General features: G+C 45.7%; 1 protein-coding gene across 1 annotated transcript; it reads left to right on the top strand.

The window, feature by feature from the left end:
* The first annotated feature begins 620 nt into the window (after positions 1–620).
* LOC139565944 (coiled-coil domain-containing protein 3-like) lies at positions 621–8,845 on the top strand. Its single transcript, XM_071386652.1, has 3 exons — positions 621–1,517; positions 1,808–1,982; positions 8,018–8,845. Exons 1-3 carry the CDS (start codon positions 1,123–1,125, stop codon positions 8,324–8,326), a joined length of 879 nt encoding a protein of 292 aa, XP_071242753.1. The 5' UTR covers positions 621–1,122; the 3' UTR covers positions 8,327–8,845.
* The last annotated feature ends 466 nt before the right edge of the window (positions 8,846–9,311 follow it).

Here is a 9,311-nt window from a genome sequence, read left to right on the forward strand (position 1 = left end):
AAGTAGGCTCTTGTCTCGAATAAGCCATGTGTTCATCCACGTGAAATGTGTGTAAGTCAGAGGAGGCTGGTAGGAGGCGCTATAGGAGGACGGGCTCATTGTATGGCTGGAAGGGAATCAATGGAACGTATCAAACATATGGAAACCACATGTTTGACTCCGTTCAATGTATCCATTCCAGCCATTTCAATGAGCCCCCCCACACTATAGCTCCCCCCACCAGCCTCCTCTGGGTATGTATGTTTCGCCATATGATATTAAAAAGTAGGCCTACATTATGTCATTGGCTATTTATTAACAATCACATATTATCCGACTAATGCTTACTCACATTTGGCCAAGCAAGCATTCCTACTATTCTTTGACAAAGACTTTAATGCACAACATAGACAAGAGTACATGCATTTGATTTGCCTGAGAAAGCACACAATGCTTGACGTGTCAAAAGGAATAAACAAGCAACAACAACAAAAGCAAAAGAAGGCTTTACGCACACTCGAGCGCATGCCTGATTCCTCCTCTCCATTACAAATATTTATTTAATAAGCCTATAAAAACGTTTTTGTAGTAAAACTGGGCGGTTCAATGATTGGCTGTGTAAACTTTGGGTCAGTCTGATTGGTCGGGGAGATCTTTGCGAATGTAGGGGCTTTGAGGAGCCTTCAGGAATGTCTTTGAATGGGACTGGACTTGCGCTGCATCGGGCTAAAAAAAATGCACACTTAAACACGGGGTCATAACATTGGATTATCTGTCTGTGGATATACTTGAAGTTCTCTGTTATTAACGGAATTAACAGCTGACAAACGTATGCCACTGCCCAAGGAGACCCAGATTAAAAGCCGGGAGCAGGTCTGTTTCGCTCTGTGTGTGATCTGTCAAATAGTTTTCATCCAACATTTTACTGGAACCAATTAAGTTTTAACTGACTACAATTCAACTGTACGATAACAGTGCCGTTATCATATGCCCCTATCACTGGATATAAAGGAGCTTTACTTTTTATTGTAAAAAAAAGTTGGATTTATTTATAGAAAACGTTTTATCGGATTTGTGCCCTAGAGGAGAAACGAATAACAGGAGTACCCAAAGTGAAAGACAAGAATTACGTGCACACCAGACATGATGATCTTTGCGTCCTTGTTTCTCGCTCTTGGCTACATGGCGAGCTTTGCGCACGGGTGCCAACTGCCTACAGAGTGGCGTCCACTGAGTGAGAGCTGCCGTGCGGAACTGGCGGAGATCATTGTGTACGCCAAGGTGCTGGCAATTCACCGGGAGCAGTACGGCGGGGCAGAGGGCCTCCACAACTCCTTGCCATTCCCGTACGGGTATGGTTATGAGGGCGCAGAGGAAGGGTTGCTCTACTCCGCAGAGGTGGAGCTCATGTGCGACCAGGCGTGGGGCAGCATGCTGGAGGTGCCGGCGGGCTCGCGCCTCAACCTGACAGGGCTGGGGTACCTGTCGTGCCAGTCTCACACCGTGATGGAGAACTACTCCTATATCTTCTTCCTCCGGTGAGTCAGGATGACCTGGTGAGTCAGGATGACCTGGTGACCGGGAACCTGTGTACATCGCACAGAATCACAAATACATTTAAAAGAGTGTGATGCATCATAAACACACACAGAAACATGACATAGATTTTATAGCATATAGGCCTACAATATTTAGCTCCTCTATCCTCTCCTTTCTGGATGCACTGGGTGATATAATACAGACTTGAGCCCCTTTAGGGGTCACGTTTTGACCCTATAGGAAGCATGCACTCAGTCACTCACAGTGTTTCTTTGTTTACCTCCTACAGGATGGATGAGAACTACAACATCCTGCCCCACGGGGTCAACTTCCAGGACGCCATCTTCCCAGACACCGTAGAGAACCGCCGTACATTCTCCAGCCTGTTCCAGTTCTCCAACTGCTCCCACGGACAACCCCTCCAGACCTTCTCCCCAGAGTGGGACCCCCAGGAGGACAGCAGGGTAGGACCACTCAACACACTGTATCCACTGTACATAATGGGGGGGGGGGTAGAGAAAGAGGGGGGAGGAGTGAGAGAGGGAGATGGAGGGGGATATGGGTTTGAGAGGGAGAAAGACAGAGAAAGGAAGAAAAATTGAGAAAAGGGCAGATGAATGGAGTGGGTGAAAGAGAGAGAGATGAAAGATAAAGAAGGGAGATGAATAGAGAGATATGGAGAGAAAGGGTCAGGAAAAGAGAGATGAGAAGGCAGGGTAGTGTCCTCTGGGCCTGAACAGCTGAAAATAGAAGTGCTACCTGGATGTAAAATGCCAACAGACACCCACACGTACACACATGCATGCATCCTGACACACACCTACCGCGTACACACACACACATACAGTTGTGTTGCAGAGCAGGTTTGTAACTAAGGCCAGTCATGGAACATATTAAACTCTATGCTTTACAACCTTGTTACCCCTGGATACAGCAGATGTGTGTACATCTGCAGCAATCATCTCACTGACCTTCACAGAGTAACACACAGACACAGACAGTCACCTCTGAGCCACCATCATCCTCAGACACTACTCTGTTGTGTGAGGTGTATTGGCATGTCTCCTTAGCTATAGATACACAGTTAGAGACCCCCCCCCCCCCCACACAGTTTAAGAGTCAGACACAGAGACTGCACCAACACACCTGTACCTGCCCAGCTAGCCGTGTGTTTGTGTGTGTCTAGGTCACGCTGCTTAACTAGACTTTAACTTGACTCTGAGATCAAAGCAGTCATTGATTAAGCCATGTGACCTCCTCTGATTCCTTAGGTATGATATTAATGTCAAAACACACTCAGCCATGCCCAACGTTCACTGGACCAAAGACTGTCGCTGACCTGGTCACATGCTCATAGTCATACCCCTTCGGTGTTCACAACATACTAGTAGCTTCACTTGACCATATTTTTTTATTTATGTAACCTTTATTTAACTAGGCAAGTCAGTTAAGTACAAATTCTTATTTACAATGGCATACCAGGGAACAGTTGGTTAACTGCCTTGTTCAGGGGCAGAACGACAGAGTGTTACATTGTCTGCTCAGGGATTTGATCCGGCAACCTTTCAGTTACTGGCCCAACGCTCTAACCACGAGGCTACCTGCCGCACCATATATATGGCTTACACCTACGTACCCATTGTTTTCAGACCTGCAGACACTGAAATGGAACGGGGTCTCTGGGAGACTGGAGAGGAGGGATGATGCCATGTGAAACCTCAGAGGTACAGTGGTCAGGTCTTCTCCTCTTCCTGTCTCTATCCCAGAGAGCCTGTACTACGTTGACGGAAGACTTGTGACACACCGGGTGTCGGGTTTCTGATGGGTTAACAGGTTGAGAGGTTAGAGGTTAAGGGTTAAAGACACTCTGCGTGGCGTGAGCCCAGGTGCAGGGGTTGCAACCTTACGAGGGGTGTGTGTCCATGTGGAGGAGCAGATGTGTGTGTTGTCAGAGTTTACGCTATAGAAATATAGACAAAGTTAATAGGAGAAAAACAGGCTTAAAAATGATACTACAAACCCTGTGGGAACTGTACAATGGAACCACAGCTCACACACACCCAAACACACACACACAGTGGTGTAGTGGAGGGTAAACGCAACACACACACAACCTCTACACCTGTGTTTGTGTTTAACGTGTGACTGAGGCTCTCTCCAGTGAGATGTGTTGGGCAGATGGAGGTGGTTAGTTAGGGAATGGCTGGGAGAGGCTAGGATGATGAGGCTACAGTAGCTCTGTCTGCTCTGTAGTTTTCCTGTGGGAACGCTGAGGTTCCAGATGGACATCCCATGCAGGCTGGCCCTGCCGGAGGGGAAGGAAAGATGAGAGCGCCTCCACTTACACCCAAACCCCCAATTAGCACTCGATTAAACCCCTTCTTATGCACTCCAGAGCAGTTCCGGAGCGCCGAAACGAATCCATGGACACTTTGTCCTCAGAATTCCTTCACTCAGCGTTCTCTCTTAAGACTTCCTCTCCTTTATTATAGAGAAAAGCCTGCAGGGGTTGATAAACGACAGATAAATAGAGACCAGTAAGAGAGAGAAAGAGAGAGGGAGGGAAGGACGAAAAGATAAAGACAGATAGGAGAGAGAGAAAAGAGAGCAGGGGAAGATAAAGAGACTGGAGTTATAGGGAGATGGAGAACAAAGCTGGGTCTCTCATATGAACAAATGCCCCGTACCTCAATGCTTCTCCAGCCTAAATGCCGGATCACCTCTAAGCATCTTCATTACAGTCAGTGTGTTCTGTGAGTCAGCTCTGAGTCACTACCTAATGTCAGGAACTGTAGTAACAATAGTGTAATAACCCTCCCTTTCTAACCCCTTTTAATGGAAGTTTCATTTAGTTGAATTCAGTCACAGGGGAAATACTTTGTCATCTAATGCACCCTAGCCTTCTTCCCTAGGGCATGGAAATATCAAATTAGAACCCCCCACCCCCCCCCCCCCCCCCCCCGCAACTCCCCCACACATGCTCTCAGTGGAGTATTCAGTGTGTACTCTGCCAAACAGAAGGACAGTGTATGCTCCATACTGTGGCTGCGAAATTTGCGAAAGGCGAAATTTGACGTCCATCCAGGTAGCCAGGAAGTCGGGAGAGGGCTTAAAAACCTTCCACTAGGGGCAACGGTGAGCGTTGTGGGCGTTGTGGAAGGGGCGTTGTGGATGGGGATGGTGGACGGGAGTAAACTGTGAGCTCTGGCTCCAAGGGTCGTGTGTTCAATCCCAGTGCAAACCGTAACCCTTAATTTAATCATTCGGAATGAATGCCTAAATGTAACTGTTGTTGTTTCTTTTGTCACTGTAACCCTATCCCAAACCTAACTGCCAAAATTTGACGTTTAGATACATTTCTAAGTGTTATGTTAGGAGAAACGGGAACAAACGTTGGAATCTGAAGTCAAATTGGTAAAACAGTGAGATCTTGTTGCACATTCAGTCTCACACACACACACACACACACACACACACACACACACACACACACACACACACACACACACACACACACACACACACACACACACACACACACACACACACACACACAGTTGGATTACTCACACACACAGACGGTGTTTAGATGAAGGTTTTACAGCTGCTCAGAGGCTATGAGAAGGAGGACCTCAGTTCAGGTCAGAGGGTAGACTGCTGTGTGTGTTTATGGGTTTGTGTGTTGCTCGGTGTGCGTGTGTTTCTGTGTGTGTCTGTGTGTCTGTGTGCTGGTGTGCCTGTTTCTCTAAGTGATGTTTACACAGATGATCCTCCACAGCAGGCAGGTTCACCCCATTAGTTTGCACTATATAGATCAACGCTCATTCTGTGATCGAATCAACATTATATCAGACCCTTTTCAATGAAACAAACCAAAACAAATCTAACTTTGTAAGATTGAGTCTGTCATCTTGTTGTAGGCAGAGCCAGAGCGCAACAAAGTAGAATTCTACTGGCAGGGATAGCCCATGAGCAATCAGTTCAGATCAGAGCACAGAGCCATGGTGTGCACATTCGTTGATATTCTTTGCTAGTGAGCGAGTTACTAGCCTAGTTATAGATCAGTATAGGTAGGCAAAGGGGGGGGTACTGCTTCCTACAAGAGCACAAACGTGTGGGCTACATTTCAAAACACAATACAATGCAATTTACAGCCATCTATTTGTCCCATGGTGTTACAGACCAAGTAGAGAAAAAAAACGTGTACACTGCTCTTGGTAGTATCACTGCTCTTTATTAAGCTTTCCATATCGACCTGAAGGCCTTCGTCAGAGTCGAGGGAAAATATACATGAAAACTTACTTGATAGGTTGATGTCCTCGTTGAGGTTTTACGGACGTGTTTTAATACGTTTTATGTACACACTTTATTCGAATACTTATGAAATGCACATTGTTCTATTTGGTAACACATATTTATTTTCCCTCGACTCCCACCCCATTCAGATGCATTGAACGGATGTGTGTGGAGCAATCTCTACATAAGGGTGCAAATTAATACTAGCAAGAGCAGTGTGCGGGTTTCTTATTTTTTCTCTCATGTTATTCAACTGTTACCGTGCACCTGCAACAAAGACAGCTCGGATGTGGGAGTGCCTTTTGAATTTTGAGTTACAGAGCAAGTAAAAAATAATGAATTCATGTCAATCACTTCATAATGTATAAACGTTTTTAAAAGTCTAATTAAATGTAGTCCTGAATTGAACACCACATATTAGGCTAATTTAGGCTATATCATAGAAATCACAAGCTATTTCCATGTGAAAATGTTATGGGATTTGCTCCATTGGTTTTGTTGGTAGGCCTACATTATAATCGAGTAGCCACAATAGCTTATTGGCTACTGTCTAAAACGGTAAAGGTACTGTAAGTGTTCACTGTAAATGTGCGGCGGAAGTTGCACAAAAATTCTCACAACGTTCAAGTTTCCACTCACAAGACCTAAAATTTGCTCAGTGCCCCAAAAAAGTTAAGGGAACGTTGATTGTGTGGTTTAGTTTTTCTGAGGTAAACTATCACTACACTCTAAAAAAATGCTGTGTTGTTTGGTAACCCAGTGCTGGGTAAATATTGAACACATGCTGGGTTATCTTTACCCAGCCAGTTGGGTGGTGTGAGTATCCCAACATGTTGTGTTGTTTGGATTACCCAAACATTGGTTAATTTAACCATCAGTTGGGTTTTTATTCAGTTTTATGCTGGGTTGACCCAGCAGCTGGGTATGTTATTTTCAGGAGGCATGGCCTATTAGGGGTGTGTCTTTCAGGGTTATTTTTTGGCCACCCGTGAGAGTAAATGCCATTACAGTTAAAATGTCAATGTTCCTTGAATATTTTTGCACATTATGTTCTAATATACAATTAACAACATTATTATTTACATATTGTAACAAAGTGGTAACTATCCAATTATATAACTCAACTCATAGCTACAGAAGTGTCATTGTTCAACCTTAACATGTGATGACAATACAACAGATGAACCGGAATTACATTTACCCTCACAGGTGGCCAAAAACAACTTCCTAAAAGCTACGACCCTACTAAGCCACGCCTCCAGTGTTCTGATCTGACCCGGTGGGTCATATCTCAATAACCCAGCATCAACAACCCAACTAAGTGACCCAATACCTGCAACCCAACATTTGGGTCATCCAAACAGCCCAACATTTTTTAGATTGCACACTGTCCGCACATTTAACAGTTGGTACTCTAGTACTGGACTTTAGGAGTTACCGTATGGAAGAGATACATTATTTTAACTATTCTGTTTTTCCTTCCAGATACCACTCTTTGTTTAAAGGGAGATGGGATGCTTGTTAGGGCGGAATGGGGCCCTCCGCAATGCCGACCTGTAGCCTAACGTAGCATTAGGAAGGGAAGTCCCACAGAGAGGTCTCGCCCTGCCAATGAGCTGGAAAATTGTGGCCCCTCTGAGCTGTCATAACTCCGGGAGAGATGACAGGGTACTGTACACGACAGAGGCTCCAATGCACCTTGATTCACTGGAGGAAGATAGGAGGAGTGGGGGAGAAGAAAAGCACCAGCCAAGGAGAAGTAACTAAGGCGGTGGAGTTAAACGAACAAAAGGAACACACACTGATGGGAAGATGATGTCACTGGGGCTCTCACGCTCTCCTCCTGATGCCAACCGACAACATACTAACTGGCATGCTGTATTCTGCCCCGTGTTTTCTGAATACCCTCGGCTCAACGTCCCTGTTGCGCTATGCTCAGATAAATACTCAGAGACTGATCTCACAAATTGAGTGTCATGCCCTTTGAAAAGGGCGGGACACAAGTATCATTGAGTTGTACACTAAAAAGTTCACCAGTTAGTGCACCCCATTAAAATGATTAGGTGAATGACACTTCTGCTAATAGATATTCCAATCCAATGTTGATTTAATTTCTCTCTCACTCTCTTCATCTCTCTCTTCCCCATCTCTCTTCTCACTCTCTTCATCTCTCTCTCTTTCTCTCTCCTCCCCTCCCCTCCAGCTCCTGTGCTCCTCGGTGCAGGGGGCTCTGTTCGAGGAGGAGGAGAAGAGCAGGAAGCAGCAGGAGCGCCTGGGCCAGCTGGAGAGGAGGAACAGGCAGCTGAAGGAGCGCGTCCGGAAGGTGAAGCGCTCCCTCCGGAACGCCAGGAAGAGCCAGCGCCGGGCGGAGCAGGAGATGCAAGGGCTGGAGGAGAGGCTGAGGTCAGCGGAGAGACGGGCTGGGCACCACCTCAATTCCATCACACAGGAGGCTACGCCCAACAGATTCCAGGAGGCTGTGTTACACCGCACGCCACACACACCGCTTTAGCCTCTAGACTGGATGTTGTTAAAGACTGCTGGGCAGTCTCTCTAATTTCTGTTGTTCACAGGCACGCAAGCATGCACCCACACACACACAATACTAATTTAGTGTCATATTCAGCCATATATATACTGTAGTTCCTACACATATTACATAGAGAGGGCATCCAGTAGCCCTCGAATAGCAGACAGAGGGAATTAGTATTAGTGAATGACTAGAGAGAATGAGAGAGATATTGTATAGTTCCTATTAATACACAGCACTGTCAGCACTATCATACAGCACTATCATACAGCTGATGGATAGACAGATGAAATGAATTTAGAGTGAGTATATGATGAGTGAATGACTAGAGTGAATGAAGAAAGTGAGGTTACTTTCTGGTAGGTCTGTGGGCATTTGTTCCATGTGTTTGTCTGTTGCTGTCCTAGTGTCAACACCACCAAAGAGTATGTCCATGAGGCATTGGGATCATTATATATGAATGTATTACTGAAGCTGCATATAAACTCTAATCAGGCATTACTAACGCTTGGGTGTTTTATTTCCAGATTACACAATCTGTTGTTTTTGGCCAAACAAACTAAACACACCAACTAAAATTCCATTCTAGGTAAAGAGAGAGGTAAAGAAAAGAGAGAGTGGAGGAAGAGAAAGAGAGAGAGTTGTGGGTTGCTGTTATGGGCTCTTCTTAATGGGTTTCCCTCTCTGCTCCAGGCACTGCGGGATAAAGCCAGATGTGCCACCCCCACAGAGAGAGACACACACACACACACACAGTCTTTTCTCCCCTCCTCCTTTGCTGGAGTTTGTGTCCTAAGACTTGAACCTCATCACGAAGACCCCTACAACCTCAAACTTCATCTGGGTCTATGAGCAGAGGAAAACAAATACCTGCAACTGTAGGGGACAACACACTCGACACGCATACACACACATGCACAAACACAGATCCCCCACTCTTCTATAGTCTGACAGTCTATGCTAGGGA

Source organism: Salvelinus alpinus, chromosome 37 (genome assembly GCF_045679555.1).
Source record: "Salvelinus alpinus chromosome 37, SLU_Salpinus.1, whole genome shotgun sequence".
Classification (NCBI taxonomy): domain Eukaryota; kingdom Metazoa; phylum Chordata; class Actinopteri; order Salmoniformes; family Salmonidae; genus Salvelinus; species Salvelinus alpinus.

What these genes read in the sequence shown, in the direction of transcription:
- LOC139565944 (XM_071386652.1), top strand. Translation starts at nt 1,123, where the DNA reads ATGATGATCTTTGCGTCCTTGTTTCTCGCTCTTGGCTACATGGCGAGC. An exon ending in TCCTATATCTTCTTCCTCCG is followed by an intron (nt 1,518 to 1,807) that starts GTGAGTCAGGAT and finishes TACCTCCTACAG; the next exon opens with GATGGATGAGAACTACAACA. An exon ending in ACCCCCAGGAGGACAGCAGG is followed by an intron (nt 1,983 to 8,017) that starts GTAGGACCACTC and finishes CCTCCCCTCCAG; the next exon opens with CTCCTGTGCTCCTCGGTGCA.